This window comes from Mercenaria mercenaria, unplaced genomic scaffold, assembly GCF_021730395.1.
Source record: "Mercenaria mercenaria strain notata unplaced genomic scaffold, MADL_Memer_1 contig_3459, whole genome shotgun sequence".
In the NCBI taxonomy this organism is placed as follows: domain Eukaryota; kingdom Metazoa; phylum Mollusca; class Bivalvia; order Venerida; family Veneridae; genus Mercenaria; species Mercenaria mercenaria.
This window is the reverse complement of record NW_026461598.1, coordinates 1-20,368: the sequence shown is the minus strand read 5'-3', so window position 1 is coordinate 20,368 and position 20,368 is coordinate 1. Positions and strand designations below refer to the sequence as shown.

The following is a 20,368-nucleotide window of genomic DNA, read 5'->3' as shown; positions in this document are numbered from 1 at the left end:
GGCCGCATTGTTGCATTTGTACAATTGCCAAGGAAGGAGAAATGATAGACTGTTCCGTGAAAGGATAGGATTGGATCAGTTAAGAGATTTTGAGGTGATGTCTAGATACCGGTTAGACAGAGTGTCGATCGAAGCTTTGATAGGACTACTCGCTGACGACTTGATGAAACCTACACGGAGATCGTGTTCAATAAGTGCAGAAATTCAGGTGAGCCCTCCTTTTAATTTTGATTACTGCGGTTCCGCTCACTTTACCAAATTATTATCCTTTGCGCTTCTTACATTTTCTTTGCGCCTGTAACCATCTACCTGTAACCCTACTGTACTGTATAAATCATGGCCTTGACCTTGAAAAATATAACAAACATTGAAAGCACAGAGTAATGTTTTCAATGTTTGTTTAGGATTTATAATGGACCCTACATCTATATCAATGTACCTGAGCTAATGAATAAAATGTTAACTACTTAAAAAGCACAGGTTTTTTGTTACTTTCGCTGTAACCACATAGATCTACTGAGAAGACAGTCACTTTTATGGAAATAATTTAGCAGACAGGCAGAGGAATTGTCTATCAACCTGCAAGGCAGACCGTTTTCACACAGGCTGGCATTTACCATAAGATAAGATAAGATATAAGTCTGATTTATGTCGTCAAGACAATTAATAAATTAATACAGTATAAGTATAACATACTGTAAGCTCTAACTGAGCCTTTTTAATTGACTACTGAGAGCACTAAAATATGAGCCATGCCATGAGAAAACCAGCTAAGTGCTTTTGTGACTAATGGATCTGCACAGTCTGGTCAGGATCCATGCTGTTAGTGTTCAACTTGAGACAGTTAGCGAACAGCATTGCATCTGACCACAGGAGCCTGAAATTCTATCTATATAGGAGGGGTCATTTTTATATTTAGCCATTTTGGAGCATTAGAGTGGTGGAACCTATGCGGTATTCCTATGCTCGCGGTATTTCGATAAATATGTTCTCTGCAGAAGTACTAATAAAAATATTTCATCATGCTATGTTCAACACCGACCAGTGGTGAAATGCCTTTACAACAAACGTAGCGATAGCCGCGCGTGCCGCTCACGTGACGGATACAGCAGCCGATACATTTTACGCAATCTGTATCCGTCGCACAAATCTCACACATATATGTCAAAATCACTAAACTAAAGATAGTTTTTTAGAAATCATGCATTACATTCAGATATAAGATAGATTTAAGAGCAAGATGTGATGAATGTGACGCCTGGCTACACTACGAGTGCCTTTCGAACCATGAAAAGATCGATGTTGATCTTAGTATTTTGACAAAGTCCAAATGGTTCTTTCTGAGATATAGGGAGGAGTAAATTTCCTACACACAAAAGAAGCGTAGAAAACATTAGCGAGTTGATCACTGTCGTTGTTTGAATCTTTAATACTTGAACATTCTGTTTTTAAACAACATTATGATAAGTTTTTAAGCTTTGTTCTAATAGTGACTCCATTTCGGAAAGGGAAATATACACATAGAGGCACATACTAAATTTTATCCCCATTTATTTTGTTTTTTCACATAATAAATGAGTAATGTTCTAAATATTATATTCGCATATGCTTGTTTGTTCATTTTTAGTCTGCTGATTTTTTTTTCGTCCTTATTTTAATCGATATTACATATCGCCAGCATAGGTTCCCTTCAGGACGAATTTTCACCTTTTCACGTATGCCGTGTCGATAGCTCACTAGACGACTAAGTCACGTGATGACGCACATCAACAATATGTTTCGATAAAAGGAGGATAACTTTATGTTTTTGCATAGGCAAATCGAAATAATAATTTTTTCTTGCTTCTTAAAAAGATTATATATCTACAAAATACCGCGAGCATAGGTTCCACCACTCTATAGATAGAATTTCAGGCTCCTGTGATCTGACAAGACTGCGCGCATTCATCTTGTGGTGTGTGTCTACCAACTGAGCTAATCGGATATCATAGACATGTAATAGGAGCGGAAAAATGTGCAGCCCGATACAGGACTCGAACCTGCGACCTTCTGCTTGCAAGTCAGATGCTCTACCAACTGAGCTAATCGGACAACCGATATCATAGACAAATTATATACATTATATACACACCTGCTGCAGGCTTTTTTATCATCCCATACAGTAGAATGCAACACAAGCTACAAAGCTCTTGTGCAACAAACCTGGTATCCAGTAACAGTACTTATCTGTGCTTATTTTACCTCCTGTAGTAACCCTTTCATGCTGAGTGCCGAGCAAGGTAGCTACCAGTACCTTTTTTCACGCCTTTGGTATGACATAGCCGGGTATCGAACCCCAGACCTCCAACATTCAAGGCATACACTTTACCACTATGCTCTAGAGGCAGTATATACATATGCAGCTCTGTAAATTATGTTGTAATGCCGTTATTTACTCTTGCCAGTGTCATATACATGATTGCAAAATAATTTATATTTCAGGTCTTGTTACACTGAGATACCTGGCTAAAGGTAGCTTCTATCGGAGGTAGCAGACCTTCATGGTGTAAGCAGGAGTATTTGTCTGCCATGCAGTCGAGTCAGTTGTCACAGCTATTAATGACAAATTAGACACCATAAGGTATTAAACCTTCTCATCTTTCAATTTAGGCAGCAGCATTTACAATTCATAGGGAGTTTCATGTTGCAGATCATGATCAGACTGTACAGATGTGTTTTGCTTGTGTCTGCCCACTTACTTGGACATTTAGATGCTGAGCAGTTTATCAGTGGCTGTCTAAATTTGTGTTACAACACAACCTTTTCTAAACCTTGTGACTGATTTCAACTGAATTTTACTTGAAATTATGTCAACATAATGAGATATTTCAGCAAGCACAGTTCAAGGTTATACTAGTTTTGGTAAAGAGCTAGGCTTTTGTATAACAATAACAAACAATTGTTTGTAGAAATTAACATGACAACATTTCGAAGCTGATAAACTTGTATAGGTAATTGTACGTTTTTTTTTGTTTTGTAGATTTCCCTTGGAAAGCCTGAATTGTACAAAGTACAGTTTCTACAACAAATGCGGGTTGCCAAATGTCATAGGAGCAATTGACGGAACGCTTATTCCTATACAGGTATCATTCAGTCAATTTTATTGAACAATTTTTTCAGCACTTAATTTTTAATTTTATTTGATTGACAGTATGAATTGGTTTTCGTATATTTTATTGAAAAAATGTCCTAATTATGCGTGTGTTTGTGCGTGTGTGTGTGTGTGTGAATTTATACTTGCGCTAGCATTTTAGAACCAACTCCACCTGACCCTGCTGAATTTTTACAATGAACTTATCAATTTCAGGGCAGTGGCAATTAAATTAAAAGTTTTGAATCATATTTTTAGCAATCAGTTAAGATCTTGATCTGATTGCATAGTGGACATGTATATCAGTTACTAGTATCAGTTCATTTGACAGACTCTCTGGAAGAATTTTCACAAAAAAAGTAAGGACTTGTCTTGTCCTTTGTGAGTCCCACAAAATAGGAATAATATTCTGTAAATTAATGATTATTTATTAATAAAAATCGTGAAAATATTCAAAAGTATTAACATACTTTTGAAATGTAACTGCATGGATTTACAGGCTGATATTCATATGCAATGGTATCAAAACTGGAAATATTTGTCTCCATCATCAAGAGGATTGAATTATAATATTTAATATTGTACCACATTATGTATATTAAAGGCATTTCTTTTTCTTGCCAACACAGGCCCCAGCAGAAAATGAGGCAGCATATGTTTGTAGGAAGGGGTTTCATGCCATAAATATGCAAGCTGTTGTTGACAGTAATATGAGGTATGTGTATTATATTTGTTTCATTTACATTTCATTTAATTTCATTTCCAGTAATCAAATGTTTAAAACTATCCTGTGTTGATTGTTAGTTACACTTTTCCCACTTTTTACAATGTATTGTTAAGTTAAAGATGCTTTAATTTATTAATACTGTCTTTTAAGTTTAAAGAATTTCTCTTTATTAAATGCTCTAGTTGATTGGTTGACTAGTCTATATTTATTTGTTAGACATATTACTACCATTTCATGGTATATTAAGTTAAATGTGCTTGATTACCAACCCAATTACATGTATAATTTTCAGATTTCTGGATATTGTTGCAAGGTGGCCTGGATCTCAACATGATTCTTTCATCTTCAACAATTGTGGATTGAAGGTATTTTCAAAGGCATTCATTGCAAATCATACCTTTTTGTATGGTTATAATAAGCAGTATTTCAATTCTGCACAAGATTGTTGTACCAAGGCAGACATTTCCACAAACAGATAAGTTGGTCCATTTGTGTAACAGTCTGCTTTTTGCCTGGTGTGTCAATTATACTTTCATTTTTAAAATATACATAACACATCAATATATTTAGTATTTCATTTTTGTTATATAACAGAGGCATTAAGTCAGATGTAGAACTTTCTCTGACACGCTTATAAGAGGAAGGATTATTAATTTCATGTGTGTACTTTTTCCAGGATGTTTTGGAGTCTGCTGATTTAGGATATCTCCTTGGAGACAGTGGTTATCCACTCAGGAGTTATCTTATGACACCAATCTTAAATCCTTCATCAGTCGCTGAAGTAAACTTTAACAATCATCACAGTTCTGGCCGTTCTGTTGTAGAAAAGGCTTTTGGGGTTCTTAAATCCAGATTCAGGTAATATATATACATGTAAATACCTAGTAAGTTCATAGCATATAAATGGTTGAAACATAAGTAATTTCAGCAGCTTCTTGTTTATATTCTTATTCTTGTCAGCATAGTGCAATAACATCATGATAAGTGTTAAAGAAAGAAACCTTGAACCCTTTTCTGCTAAGATTTGAGCTTTAATGTAATATTACTGTAGTAAGATATGACTTCCTAAAATAATTGTATATTAATTTTCAGAAAATAAAAAGCTTATGTTATTTGTACATATGAGTAATTGTACCCCCGCTCCCGACAACAAAGTTGTAAGGGGGTGTATACTGGTTTCAGGTTGTCTGTCTGTCCGTAGACACAATCTTGTGCGCACCATCTCTCCTCATCCCCATTAACACAATTTAATGAAACTTCACACAAGTGATCAGTAACAACAGTAGTTGTGCATGGGGCATGTTAGGTTCTTCCAGAAAAAAATGCAGAGTTATGGGACTCTGGTTTTTGTTACTATACTATATACTATATACATAGACACTGTCTTGTGCGCACCATCTCTCCTCATCCCCATTAACATAATTTAATGAAACTTCACACAAGTGATAAGTAACAACAGTACTTGTGCATGGGGCATGTTAGGTTCTTTCAAGAACAAAAATTGCAGTGTTATGGCACTTTGTTTTTGTTAACATACTATGTACATACAGTCTGCATATGCAATCTTATGCGCGCCTAATCTTTCGAACCCTCGCACACAATTTAATGAAATTTCACACAAGTGATCATTACCAACTCTAGTTGTGCATGGGGCATGTTTTGTTCTTTTAGATAAATATTCTGCATAGTTATGGCACTTGCTTTTTTGTTACTATCTGTATACATACAGTCCACATAATTATGCAGGGGGGTGAGGGGGGGGCGTGGGCTGGGGGTACATTTCTCATCTCCTTTAGTGATAGCTCTAGTTTTGTTTGACATACAAGTGCTTTCCTACTATTCTGTTCCAGTAAGCATAAGTCTGTAATATAGTAATAGTGATCTCTGATATTATCATGTTTCCAGGACTCGATCTCTAACCTGTGAATCGATTATATTCAAACTTGACAACTATGTTGGTTTCATTAATACACAGAAGTAAAACAAATGTATCTATAGCCAATTGATTAACACTACTGTGAGTTAGTGTTGAGAGTGATAACTTTACATTGTAAGTTAGCTATCTCTAGGTGAGAACTTGTTTTGCCACAGAGATTGAAAAAAATCAGTAAAACTATTTGCTTAGTACTGTATAACATTTGATGACTTTCTCCAAAATTTTCTACCTCCCTATTCCATGAATAAATCATTGTTAACTTTTTCAGGTGTTTACACAAGTCCGGGGATGTCTGATGTTGAAACCAAGCAAGTGCTGCAAAGTCGCAGAAGCTTGTGTGAGGCTTCACAACTTCTGTATTGATTTGACAGATACCACTGAATGAAGATTTGGCAGAAAGTGACACCAGTGATGACATTTCTGTATGCCAGCTGCCACCATCAAGGTCTGGCTCGGAGAAAAGGTCACGGCTGGTCCGATTATTTCAATGAAATCATTTATTTGGATTTGCTGTAAATGTGTTTTTTCAACATCATTTTTGGCATTTACCGAAATAATAATGTAGACCAAGGAATTTATTGTTGCTTTTTTATGACATTTTTTTCCTGCAGAAGAACAGCTGATTTTTGTGCCCCCCAACGAAGGAGTGGTATATTTTTTACAGATGGCTGTCAGTCTGTCTGTTGGTATGTAGACCAATCAGTTTCCAGATGATAAATCAAGAACACTTGGGCCTAGGATCATGAAAGTTGATAGTGAAGTTGATCATGACCAGCAGAGGTCAAAAGGTCAAGGTCACATTTAGCCAGAACAGTAAAGCTTTCGTTTTGCTTACAGTGAGCATATAATTTCTGTTCCAAGGGGGGCATTTCCTGTTAGACGAGTTCTTGTATTTAAAAGCCAGCCAGACTTATAAAGAGGTACATTTTGTACTGTATATGGTTTATACCTGTCATCTGTAGAATCTCTATGACTTGACTTCCCCTAGTTATCAATGAAGCAAACGTTTTAACTTCCAACAATGATTCATAAAAGCCAAGTTAGAACTTATTGTCAATACAGACTCAGTTTTCCTATATGACCAAATACTGTTTGTTCTCGGATAATTCTGAATAATTGAACAAATAGAGGATATTACACAAGTGTCTTTTCATAATGGTTTGATTGATAAATAACATTGACAGCAGTTAGGATAAGTTAACAAATTTATTGAAGCTAAATCATTATGAAATTATACAATAAATTATTCATATTACTATAACAACAAAGAAAATAAAACTCTGGAAAATTACAGTGAAATGTGTAAAAGTCCTGATATTTCAAATGTAAATAATACACATTAATGTGTATTTGACAAATAACAGCTTGTAAGACAATATATTCCACTGAAAGTAATATTAGATTTGTGTAATGCACTAAATCATATTAAAATTAATATAGAATATTACACGAGTGTCTTTTCATATTGAATTTATTAAACGAGTTGAATAAAATGATAAAATGCGAGGCTATGCCAAGCATTTTATCAATTTTATTGAACGAGTTTAATATATTCAATGTGGAAAGTCACAAATGTAATATTCTTTTTATCACATGTAAGCCTTTCTTGTCGAAACATCAAAAAATCGACTTTCTTTTACTAAATAAACAAGACAATTTGACCGACATAGCCTATACTATAAATGACGTCGACGTCAAAGCTTTATTACACTAGTGTATTATCATTTTTATTTAATGGCTTTATTACACTCCAGTTATAAATGTGGTCTCTATAGTGTTAAAAAGCTTTTCCTTTGATTTGACCCTGAGACCTAGTTTTTGACCCCACATGACAAAGATTCTAACTTGACCTAAAGATCATCAAGATTAACATTCTGACTAAGTTTCAAGAAGATACAGTCATAAATGTGGCCTCTAAAGTGTTAAAAAGCTTTTCCTTTGATTTGACCCTGTGACCTAGTTTTAGACCCTACATGACTAAGATTCAAACCTGACCCAAAGGTCATCAAGATTAACATTCTCAATAAGTTTCACGAAGATACATCATAAATGTGGCCTCTAGTGTTAACAGGCTTTTCCCTTGAATGACCTAGTGACCTAGTTTTTGACCCCACCTGACCCAGATTTGAACTTGACCTATAGATAAGGAAGATTAACATTCTGACCAAGTTTCATGATGATACAGTCGCAAATGTGGCCTCTACAGTGTAAACAAGTTTTTCCTTTGATCTGACCTGGTGACCTAGTTTTTTAACCCTGATAACCCAATATCAAACTCGTCCTAGACTTTATTGACGGTAACATTCTGACCAAGTTTTATTAAGATTAGGCCCAAATTGTGACATCTAGAGTGTTAACAAGCCTTTCCTTTGATTTGATTTAGTGACCTAGTTTCTGAGTCCAGATAACCCAATATAAAACTCATCCAAGATTTTAATGAGGGTAACATTGTGACCAAGTTTCATTAAAATTGGGCCAAAATTGTGACCTTTAGGGTGTTAACAAACTTTTCCTTTGATTTGACCAGGTGACCTAGTTTTTGACCCCAGATGACCCAATATCGAATTTGTCCAAGATTATTTGAGGGTAACATTCTATCCAAGTTTAATTTAGATTGGGCCAAAACTGTGACCTCTAGAGTGTTAACAGTCAAATTGTTGATGACGACAGACAACAGACACAGGGTGATCACATTACAAAAGCTCATCTTGAGCACTTAGTGCTCAGGTGAGCTAAAAAATGAAAAAGGTCTACCACTAACATTTTTTTATAAACAAGAGCTGTCTGTTAGACAGCGAATGCTTGACTGTTCGAATTACTGTCCAAGAAGCAGGAAAATATTACCCTAAATGTTAAAATATGTTTCAATCCAGTATCTGCATTAGTTTTGTAGATAGTGACCTGCATGTTAAACTTTATTTTCAAAACTTTAACCACAAATTTCAAATTTAAAAGGGGACACAATTTGATGAAGATGCATGTCAGATTTATGGTACTTGATGCTGGCAAATACTTTTAAAACATGTGAAGTTTCAATATAATATCACCATTTGTTCTGCAGGTAGTAACTGGCATGTAAAATCTAAACCAGAATTTTCTAAGTCCAAATGGGGACATAATATGCCCAAAATACATGTTAGACTAAGGGGCTCGACCCAGTGAGGTTGGCAAAAAAAAATGAATTTCTAATCTGCATGCCTCAAGGTTATAGCTGTATGCACTTGCATGCAAAACTTTAACCAGGATTTTCTATTCCAAAAAGGGGCATGATTTAGACAAAATGCTTGACAAAGCTATTGAATTTTATGCTGCCGACTAGTTTTATGATCCTGAAAACACATGCAAAGTTTCAATATCTGCATTAGTTCTGGAGACAGTAACTTGCAAGTGAAAAATCAAGAAGGCCACAATTTGCTCAAAATACATGTCAGAGTTATGGAACTTGACCCAGTCAGTTTTATAATAGACCTAGAAAAAGAAAAGAAAGTTTAAAAGCTATATGCCAATGATAGCTAACTGAACTTGCATGCAAAACATTCACCTAGCAGTGACACTGACGCCAGGATGGGTAAGAAATGGGTAATAAGAGGGCCAAGATGGCTCTAGGTAAAATTCTAAGCAAGTTTCATTAAGATTGGGCCAAAATTGTGATATCTAGTGTTAACAAGCTTTTCCTTTGATTTGAAAGTATTAAAGATTTATCAATGTTTAAAATTCAAACTGGTGCAAAAAGTTGCTCTCAATCTCAGTTTCTAATTTCTTTTTTTTTATTGCAACAAGTTCTTTCAAACTGCTGTCAATGCTGGAGAGCGTTTTGTTAATTAACTGTAACTCCGCCACTTTCTTCTCCTCCATCTTGTAAATAAATTCCTCAGTTCCACCTAAAAAGCAATAAAAGAAATGCAAAGAACAATTACACAGGATCATGGGCATGTCACTGGTGTTGATAAGTAATTCTTTGTGAATACTTCAGCACTATAACAAAATGTTCTGCAGTCAGAAATGCCACCTCAGTGGCAGTGACCAGAATGCTGAGCAAGATACATTACAAGGATATAGATTACACTGTTCTTACAGATTACCACACTAGTTACAGAACTGACGTGAAATTATCGATAGACTTGTAAAAAGGAATGCAAAAAGTATCTTCCATGTCTATGACTGGTAACTAGTGGACTTAAAATTTACTTGATCATTTGTTAAATTTAGAGTTGATAGTCTATTGTTTTTAGCATTATCGCTCAAGTTTAAGCTCTAAAATATCAAATATTATTTAAAAGAGAATTTACTTATTGCTCTCTTCTGTAAACTCTTCCCAGTTACTGCCGTACTCTTCGAAAATGCTAAATCAGGTTGACGTGATGAATCTGAAATGCATATAAAACAGGAACATGATGTATGTATCCAGTTCAATTTCAGTTTACAGAACAAAATATAACTGCTATGTAATTCTGTATCAGGCATATAAATCTACATAAAACGGCAACACCATTTATCCCATAAACTGTATCAAATTGGGGTTAAATTGATTCTGCCTTTGCGATCAGCATACCTGCACAACTGTGTAGTTTGTGCTTTAAAATCACACCTTCTAACATCAAATGGAACTGTCCAAATTGATATATGAACAAGTTCATTGTAAGAATTTAGCTGGGTAAGGGTTTTACATTGAGCTATTGACTTTTATGCATTCTCTTTCTTAATTATCCAACATGACTGTTTCATGTCCCTGAAGACTGTAATGAAGTTTCAGAGCAATTGCACTTTTAAATATCTAGATATCCCTGTATTAAAGCATAAACAAGAGGGCCATGATGGCCCTATATCGCTCACCTGTTATCATTGCACTTGAGGACAAGAAGGTCCTCAGAAAAAGGACAGGAACAACAAAGGGAAGAAATTTAACAAAAAAAAAAAAAAATCTTACAAGGTACAGATCTGTCAAAATACACCTAAAAATTGGAGGTACCATCCATGCTGTACCACAGAAAAGTGGTCTCGGTTTTTCCCTATGGCCAATAATAAAAAAGTTACTAAATATAAGCTATTTATAGTAACGTAAAAGGAAAGTAATTAAAAACAAAAAAAATTATTGTAAGTGAACAAAAGAAGGATCTGCCAAATAAATCTGTTGACATAAATGAAATTTCAGATCAGTATCTTTATTAGTTATGGAGATATACCCATTTTAATTTGAAATAAAGGGAGGTAATTTGACATAAAATCAGTCCATAGTTATCTACCCTGATTGGCTCAGTCCAACTAATGACAATAATGAAATTTCAAATAAGTCCTATAAGTACTTATTGATATAAATCCATTTTGATTACAATCAGGGGAGGTAATCAGATATAAAATAACTCTGAACCTACGCTTGGATCTGATTTGTCATGAAATCCAAGAATTATTGTTGTTGAAGTTGTTTTGGAAGTTTGTATCAAACAACACCATAAATGAAGTCTCTATATGGCTGCAAAAGCCAAAATAGGCAATTTTGGACCTTTAAGGGGCCATAACTCTGGAACCCATGAAGAAATCTGGCCAGTTCAATAAAGGAACCAAGATCTTGTGGTGATACAAGTTGTGTGCAAGTTTGGTTAAAATCGAATCATAAATGAAGCTGCTATTTTGCAGACAAGGTCAAAATAGCTAATTTTGGCCCTTTCAGGGGCCATAACTCTGGAACCCATTATGGGATCTGGCCGGTTCAACTAAGGAATCAAGATCTTATGGTGACACAAGTTTTGTGCAAGTTTGATTAAATTCAAATCATAAATGAAGCTGCTATTGTGCAGACAATGTCAAAATTGCTAATTCTGGCCCTTTCAGGGGCCATAACTCTGGAACCCGTAATGGAATCTCGCCAGTTCAAGAAAGGAACCAAGATCTTGTGGTGATACAAGTTGTGTGCAAGTTTGGTTAAAATCAAATCATAAATGAAGCTGCTATTGTGCAGACAAGGTCAAAATAGCTAATTCTGGACCTTTCAGGGGCCATAACTCTGGAACCCATAATGGAATCTGGCCAGTTCAAGAAAGGAACCAAGATCTTATGGTGATACAAGTTGTGTGCCAGTTTGGTAAAAATCAAATCATAAATGAAGCTGCTATTATGCAGACAAGGTCAAAATAGCTAATTTTTGCCCTTTCAGGGGCCATAACTCTGGAACCCATAACGGGATCTGGCCAGTTCAAGAAAGGAACCGAGATCTTATGGTGATACAAGTTGTGTGCAAGTTTGGTTAAAATAAAATCATAAATGAAACCACTATCGTGCAGACAAGAAATTGTTGACGGACGGACACACGGACAGACTGACGAAGGGTGATCACAAAAGCTCACCTTGTCACTATGTGACAGGTGAGCTAAAAATGCAAAAATTGAACACATTTAATTTCAAGCTGAACAAGAGTGACCATCAAAAATAAATTCAGCAATTTGAGTGTGTGTTACTACTGAGCAGGATAAACCAAACTAACTGAGCAGTAGAATCAGGTTCTCACAAGTGATGCTAGCTTCATTCCAAGTTGAGTCAACCAAAAATAACCATAAAGTAAGAGTTAAACACTGCATTTATATAACATACCTTTAGCTTTTTCAGCAGCTTTCACTGAAATAGTTTCCTGTACCTTTTGATGGAACATTCTTTCTCCATCTACAAAATACATTAAACACAATACAAGAGGGTCATAATGAATCGCTCACTTTGGTAATATGAGCTACATGTACCAAATGTAAGAAAGTAGGTCAATACATTGAATAAATGGTCACTGAAAGTCTCATTAAAATCAGTGTGCAAAACTGTACATGTCACCAAAATTTCAAGGCTGTGTTTTAAAAACAAGGAAGAAGGTTAGGTTGAGGCTTCTTTTCAACCCATGGGCATAATTCAAACAATCTTACTAGAAATCAACTTTGCAATAATATATACCAAATACCAAAGGTCTAGGTCTTGAACTTTCAGACACGATATTTTTTATTCTATTTTTTCTTCATAAGTCTATGTAAAACTTGAGTTACCCTGGTTCGTGCCTCTTTTCAACTAAGGGGCATAATTTGTATAATTTCAGTGTAGAGGACCACTAAGCAATGCTACATACAAAACATCTAAGGCCTAAGTCTTGTGGTTTCAGGCAAGAAATTTTTTTTCTAAACAACTCTAATTAAACCATGGTACCCAACCTGGCAATATTTAACCCTAGGGGGATAAATTGAAAAAAAAACTTGGTAAAGGACCAATAGTTGATGCTACATACCAATTATCAAAGCTCAATACCCTGTGGTTTTGGACAAGATGTTCCAAGTTTTCCCCTATAATAAGTCTATATTAACCATATGACCCCTTGAGACCCTAGCTGATACTTTGAACACACTTGGTAGAGGACTATTTGATGGTGCTACATACCAAATATCAAAGCCCAATGACCTATAATTTTGGCCAGGAACATCTTAAAAAATTTTCCCTGTATAAGTCTATAATAAACTATGTGACCGCTGGGGTGGGCCATTATCTAACCCTAGGGGATAATCTGAAAAATCTCAGTAGAGGACCACTGGATGATGTTACATAAAAAAGATCAAACCCCTAAGCCCTGTGGTTTTGGACAATACGATTTTCCAAGTGTATATAAGTCCATTTAAACCATATAACCCCCAAGGACTGGAGCATATTTGACCCTAGGGTGATAACTTTAACTAGCTTGGTAGATGACCATTAGATGATACAACAAACCAAATATCAAATCACTTAGCTATTGTGGTTTTGGACGAGAACAGTGTTTAAAGTTTTTCCATCAATTATTCTGGCAATTTTGATAGGGGGCAACCAAGGATCATTTCTGTGAAGTTTAGTGTAAATCGGCCCAGTGGTTTTGGAGAAAATTTTTGAAATGTACTATATAGGTTTAGCCAGCTTTTTTTTCCACTGAGACAGAATGGCTTTAGCAAGTTTGGTAGAGGGTCATTCAGAAATTATTTCTACAAAATGTTTTTGAAATCCAGCTTACAGCTTTTGAAAAGATTTTAGAAGATTTCCTTCTGGTTGCCATGGCAACTAAAGTGTTGTATGTAATTAAATTTGTTAGGCAATTTTGAAAAGGAACCATCCAAGTATCATTCCTATGCAGTTTGGTGTAAATCTGCCAAGAGGTTCTGAAGAATAAGAAGATTTTCTTTACAAATTGTTGACACACAATGGATGACGAACATCTAGCTTTCACAAACCTCACCTTGTCAAGATATGACAAATTAGCTAAAAGTAATTTATACTCTGTCTGCAATTATAAATGCTTGTTGTATATAACCACTTTGAAGGTCTAAAAATCCTTTGTTTCTGTTTACATGCTAAACAAACAGGGAAGTTAGATTTGACTTTTTTATCAGGTGCATGACTATCTGACTTTTTTGGAAATAATTACACAGTTGAAAGCAAAATCTCCAGTGTCATAAATTCATTTAGGGTCTGGATACTCTGGGAAACAAAATATTTTTATGCCTAAGAATACTGCTTACATGTACTGTCAGCTGTAGAACTGTTTTGTACTAAATTTAATTATGAGATTTGTGCAAGTTTTAGAACAGTATAGAATTTGCAATAAATCCTGACATTATTTAATTATTTGCAATATCTGTAGATTTATAGACATATGCCAATATTTTAGATTTACAGTATACCTATAAACTGACCTGATCTTGTCTGTAAAATCTCATTCAAATTTGTCTCGGAATTACTGTCATCTGAAATAGGCATGAACAGGGGCATTAACATAATTAATGATTGTGCAATGTAAAAAACTTTTAAGTTTAAAAAATAAAACTTCAATGATTTATGCAAATTTCTTTAATCATATTTTTTTAAGTAAACGTTTTTTTATGAAAAAACATTGTGCATGCATCCCTTTTTAACAAACAATGCATACATCCCTTTTGAACAGTACTGTATTAAGATAAAAATTAATATGGCCTTTGGAGTGTAAACAGGCTTTTCCTTTGTGATCTGAATGACTGACCCTTCTTTTTGATCCCACATTACCTAGATTCATACCCGACCTAGAGGTCATAAAGACAAATATTCTGACCAATTCTCTTGAGTTTCAAACTTAAACTGGTAGACCCTACTTCAAGTCTACTTGGCACACTGGGCAATTCTGTACCTATGTGCACAACATCTCTTAATTCTCATTTAACATTTGTATGAGGTTTGGCAACTCTTGAACGTTTTAAGTTAAGGGTAGCTAATGCATGCCACATGTCACTTTTCAATATGGACAGAAAGCAACTCTAAATGCCCACTATGGGGGTACAAAATAAATCTTATTAGTAATTCAAATACCATGCATACTGGAATCAAGACTCGAATCTTTCCCACCAGGAATTCCATCCAAAGAACAAGATGGTAGAGTACCAAGTATCTGAAAATATATAATAAAATTTGTATTATCATGACACAAAAAAAAAGATATCTAAGGAGTACATTGAAATGGAATTAACAAATTTTTGCAACTCTGAAACCTACTGGGGAAAATAAATGGTTCAAAAAATGAAGCAAGATATTATGTTAATTGATAAAAAGTGTGTGTGTTTGACCAATGGAACTGATAGATCAGACCTGTAGACAATACAAACATATAGCAATATATTGCAAAACTTGACAAAAGTATTTAGACTCAGGAAATTTTTTGTTTTGATGAATTACCTTCTCTTCCAAAGATGACAGACATGGCGCTTCGCTTACTCCCCCACCTGTCTTCTTGGCCTCTGTCCGCCTCTTCACTTCCCTTGATTTTGTTTGGCTCTACAAGAAAATTGCACAGCTACATAATTACAATTAATTACAATTTAGTAATACTAGGTTAATTTTATATTACAAGCTGAGTAATGTTTAAACTAAAACAAGTTTATACTGTCTTCATTGAAACAAAAATATTTAATACTATTTGAAACAAAGAAATATATAATACTATTACCCAGTATTGACACATTGTTACATAACTGAAAATTAAAAACATTTTAAAAATTATTTATGAAAAAATTGCAATTGGAATTATTTATTTGTATACAGAAAAGAAAAAAACATCCAATGGGTTTCCTCTGTATATATAATACTTTTGTCTACCTACCGGTTTCATATTATAATCATCAGGGCAGACATAATAATAGTATTTCATCTATTTCACTTCATTTTTTTCTCCAAATGAACAGTACATAGACTGTGGCAAAATAAAGGCAGTCGAAAAAAAATCATTTCACAGTACATAGACCAGGCACGTGTCCAGGTGGGGGGCCAGGGGGCCCTGGCCCCCCCCCCAGCTGGCTGCCTAGTTACGATTTTTATTACTATGGGCCCCTCAATTAACAAATTTATACACCAGGGCAACTGGCTTGATTTGACAGCAATACACAGGCTAAAGAGCCATAAAACCGTGTCCCGTAGTGGAAATTAGCCCCAGGCATGTCACAGGTAAAAGTTTATCTGTGCATGCTTCATTGATGGTACTTGATTGGGTAGTGGAGAAACTATTATGTTTTTTACTCTTTGGAAGTGTTATAAAATGATCAGAACATTGTTGGTTTTGTTAAGTAAATATTAAAATGAATCTGAAAATTGAAATATTATGATGGTTGTATTTTGTTTCTACATTAAGGCACATTCCCCAAATTTATTAAATTGAAAGATATTTATCCTATCTTTTTATTTTACAACAATTATGAATTTGAAACTGCTGTATCAATTTTACTCTTTTGGGTCCAATAACCTTACTTAAAAACTCCCATAGTTTTAAAAGTAATTTTTCAGTAAATCTCACAAAACGCATCTAAAACTCGTTACTTATGAGGAGTTTTATACATAAAAATATTCATTTAATATGTGCTGTGATGTTATAGTTTGTACAGTCAAACAAGTATAAAATACACATCTATTTATTTTTATAGACTTTGGTACAGTTAAGAGTTCATTGTCATTTGAAATCTATGATGTAAATAGTAATTGTCATAATACTTTGTTTGTTTTGTTGGAAATCTAAAAACATTTGGCCATTTTGCAAATAGGATACCCTTAATAATTAGGCTAGCCACTAGACTGATAATTACGATATTTCTGTTTTTTTTTCTTTTTTATTTTCATAGAGACAAAAGCCAGTCTATTCTAGAGATTTTCTAAGAGGACTGATGTTAAAATTGTAATATTGGCTCAGTTCACTACATGAAATCATAAAAATGTGAAAATAAATATCATAGTCTAGGAGCTAGTCTTCTTAATAATCATCTTAAAACTTCAACATTTTTTTCAACTGGGTATCATACAGAAAAATAAGTCCATCATGTGACACTGTGACTGCATACATACATTGAAAAAGGCTTGATGAAATGATTAAAAAGTAGACTTTTCCTTAAATATATGATACATTCATGCATCCTTAAAGGTGTTTCAGGTAGCAGGAAAATGCATCTATTCATGTGCCATATTAAAAAATTTTCGCAATCGGGAGGGGATACCCCTCCCGAACCCACCCCAGCTTGGGCCCCCCCCAGCAAACAAATCCTGCACACGGGCCTGTAGACTGTGGCAAAATAAAGGCAGTCGAAAAAAAATCATTTCAGTCTTATAAAACAGTGTTTTCTTGCATACCAGACGGGGATTTCTGGTATTTTTAACGGTGCTGGAAAAGGTGTAAGGGTGTAAGATGACTCTCGTGCTTTAAATGATTTATCTCAGTTACAGGAATAATATTATATTTATTCTATAATCACCAACAATAAAATCTGTGTATTTTCTAAACACTAGAATACTAACAGATCCACTGACCTTAAGATCTCTCCATTTCTTCTCTACCTGCTTTACATTCCTCTCCTTTCCTCCAACAGCATTGATTCTGAAAGTTAATACCAGATTATTGTTTAAAGTAATACAGAAATTGTTTCATTATTATTGTCATCAGACAAGCTCATAGACTATGATATTACATTTCTTTATCTTAAAGATTGTGAATGCAGCCAGCCTATATCCTACATCCAATATCTTACAGCCATGTCCCTAGGAATATCTCTAAAATAGACTTGCATTTGTCACTATTACATAAAAAAGGAAAGATTACAAAGGTTGAAATTTTGTGACAAATCTTTTATTTAAAAGTCAAAGTTTATATACAAAATGAACACTTTTATTCAGACACTACATTTTAATTCATATTAATTAGAAAATATAAACTCTGAACTAAAATAAGAATTAACAGCTATAGCTTGAAAAAAGAAAAGAAAAGAAACATTAATTAAACTTTGAGATGGTTATTTTGTTCTCTACCCTGCTATGTATTTATAAAATGGCCTGCTTTATCTTCCAATTAGGACAGTACCATTTATAGTTTTTGGGATAATTAAAAACTGAACAGCATGCAGACAGTGCAGATTATGGTCAGGCTGCATGGATCTTGAATTGCCACAGCTGAAGTAAATAAGCTTCCACTCACTGCTTATTATTTTACTACACTGTGTTTTTTAAATTTAACAATTATTACATATTTACAGTATAATCATTTTTTTCTGACTTTGGTGTATTTCTTTGTTTCTTTCATATTGCAAAAATTTCCAACCTTAGTCAGAAGCAACTGTCCAAGAATTCAGAAGTAAGCTGACTATTTCCTTTAGCTATTTTTAAAGTCATTAAGGACTTTAGATTTTTTACTCTGCTGAAGGCTTAGTTTCAATATAATATATACACCTGCCAATCTTGTTGTAATTATATAACGACAACAAATAATTGTTGTAATTATATAAAGAAATTCATGTTTCTAACAGACCTGGTGTCAATTACTTTAAAATGTAATTAATTAAAAAAAATTAAAACTTTCTAATAGGTTTTCACCGGAGACTAAGTTTCACATCCTGGCAGCAGCTGCATTCACATAGAATTATACTAGCCAGATATGATTTTGGCCATACAGGCTCCAAACTGTGATTTTTTGGTTAAGAAAGCAATCCAATTAAAACTAAAAGGTGTCAATTTTCATGAACCTTAACAAATTTGGATGCCTTTGTGGTCAGCCAGCAATGATAAAAATATTTATATGTTTTAGGCTAGCCCATAAAATACTCAATCATGTATAAAGTATACTGCAGGTTTAGAGCAATGCTTAGATTTTTTATATTGATCTGAATAATAATTAATAGATCTACTGATACTATAGATACACTAATAATATACATGTTAGACTGCTTACCAGGGGATTCAATTCCTCATTAATCTACTGATATGTTAACATTATCAAATAATATTCAAACTTCCACATTTTCTGGTGATTTAAACTTTGTGTGTACTGTACACGATCAGCGTTTCCTGTGTGTTTACACCTATATATAAAACCAATAACTTTACCTGTTTGCACGACTGTGTATAGTGGACGCAACTTGACCCCGATGGTTGACCTTTGCATTATAAAACATAATGAGGCACAACCTATTATTGAAAAGGAGCGTACGTAAAACACGAGCTGCGCGAGAAAAAGGAAATATAAATTTATGTAGATAAAAATTAGTGTATTGGAAAGTTTTAACTGATCAAATGTAAGTATATGTATTTTGATACTGCAATGTATACAAACTAATTCAATATAAATATACACGGCTACACTAAGCACCCTTGATTACTATAATGAAGTAATCGATATGAATAATCAGCCTAAGGTCAACCATCGCGGTCAAGTTGCGACTACTATACTGTGATTTAACTTCCATTATTTTGGTCCTTCACGGTTTTGATGTTTAGATTGCCCTAGAATAAACAATCTGAACGTCGAACTATTTTGACTAGGGACAATTCGGACCATGTTTTCAAGTAAAAAAATCTTTTAATCGTATGAAAGGATTATATTATCAAGGAGTTAAAAGCGCTTCAACCACGTTTGTTTGTTTATAAACACTTGGGTGGGCGGGGTTAAACAACCATTTCCGATACTCACTTTTTAGTAGTTTCAGACCAAAACCTGGTCCTATCAACTGCTGTGTTGTCCGGGCTAAACTTTCTCCCCAATTTCTCATTCCCAGTAACCTCCTCCACCAACAAAATAACCTCCCCTTCGCTCCACTTCGATTTTTTAGTGACCTTATCGTCTGACATTTTGTGATAGACAACAATTTGACGTCACCGGAAATGTATACACAGACTGTGACTCGCGTGATTTATTGTCTACGACAAAGACTGCGACATTGTAGCGACATCGATCCTACGACACCTTTAGTAAAACGGTCGTAAGACAAAGTCGCAGAATAACGTCTGCGACCAATTTTTGTCGTTATCTGCGACACTTTGATAAAACGGCCCCCAGAAGACAGACAAAAATAGCTAGTTAGAATACTTTCTTTAAAACTCGCCCGTATATTCCCAAGTAATGTTGTTGAGTAGAACATTTCCATTCACAGCGAGTGCTCAAACTCTGGATGGTATTTCTGTGTTCTTCCTTGGAGTTGGTGTCTATTCAAAGTTGTGTAACAAGAGTTCCATTTAGGCAGGTACTAGGGAGTGTTAGGTGTTGCACATTTTGTTACCTCTCACAAACAGATTAAAACCGAGTCTGCTATTA

General features: G+C 34.5%; 2 protein-coding genes and 1 non-coding gene across 5 annotated transcripts; 1 reads left to right on the top strand and 2 right to left on the bottom strand.

Annotated features, from left to right (window-relative positions):
• Positions 1 to 2,018: 2,018 nt before the first annotated feature.
• Trnaa-ugc (transfer RNA alanine (anticodon UGC)) lies at positions 2,019 to 2,091 on the bottom strand. Its single transcript has one exon. It is a non-coding gene; the product is annotated as a tRNA-Ala (tRNA).
• Positions 2,092 to 2,529: 438 nt separating this feature from the next.
• LOC123549105 (putative nuclease HARBI1) lies at positions 2,530 to 6,367 on the top strand. The gene is made up of 6 exons (XM_053534201.1): positions 2,530 to 2,620; positions 3,020 to 3,122; positions 3,760 to 3,845; positions 4,150 to 4,222; positions 4,534 to 4,715; positions 6,062 to 6,367. The coding sequence occupies exons 3-6, from the start codon at positions 3,817 to 3,819 to the stop codon at positions 6,087 to 6,089; spliced, it is 312 nt and encodes a 103-aa protein (XP_053390176.1). The 5' UTR covers positions 2,530 to 2,620; positions 3,020 to 3,122; positions 3,760 to 3,816; the 3' UTR covers positions 6,090 to 6,367.
• A 613-nt stretch (positions 6,368 to 6,980) lies between these two features.
• Positions 6,981 to 20,117, bottom strand: LOC123549106 (nuclear apoptosis-inducing factor 1-like). Of its 3 annotated transcripts, none has more exons than XM_053534198.1 (8): positions 19,748 to 20,117; positions 17,599 to 17,665; positions 15,487 to 15,585; positions 15,124 to 15,202; positions 14,478 to 14,528; positions 12,379 to 12,447; positions 10,083 to 10,160; positions 6,981 to 9,674 (listed from the first exon to the last, which is right to left on the bottom strand). In XM_053534198.1, the coding sequence occupies exons 1-8, from the start codon at positions 19,903 to 19,905 to the stop codon at positions 9,502 to 9,504; spliced, it is 774 nt and encodes a 257-aa protein (XP_053390173.1). In that variant the 5' UTR covers positions 19,906 to 20,117; the 3' UTR covers positions 6,981 to 9,501. The 3 variants fall into 3 exon arrangements, with proteins under 3 accessions (XP_053390173.1, XP_053390174.1, XP_053390175.1); XM_053534199.1 differs by having other exon boundaries at positions 15,133 to 15,202; XM_053534200.1 differs by lacking the exon at positions 12,379 to 12,447.
• Positions 20,118 to 20,368: the final 251 nt, after the last annotated feature.

Bases quoted from the DNA above. Each gene is read 5' to 3' on its own strand.
- LOC123549105 (XM_053534201.1), top strand. From the start codon at position 3,817: ATGCAAGCTGTTGTTGACAGTAATATGAG. The intron at 3,846-4,149 runs GTATGTGTATTA...TATAATTTTCAG, and splicing joins GTTGTTGACAGTAATATGAG to ATTTCTGGATATTGTTGCAA. The intron at 4,223-4,533 runs GTATTTTCAAAG...TACTTTTTCCAG, and splicing joins TCAACAATTGTGGATTGAAG to GATGTTTTGGAGTCTGCTGA.
- LOC123549106 (XM_053534198.1), bottom strand. From the start codon at position 19,905: ATGTCAGACGATAAGGTCACTAAAAAATCGAAGTGGAGCGAAGGGGAG. The intron at 14,529-15,123 runs GTATTTGAATTA...TGCCTATTTCAG, and splicing joins TCTTGATTCCAGTATGCATG to ATGACAGTAATTCCGAGACA. The intron at 9,675-10,082 runs GTAAATTCTCTT...ATTGCTTTTTAG, and splicing joins TTTACAGAAGAGAGCAATAA to GTGGAACTGAGGAATTTATT.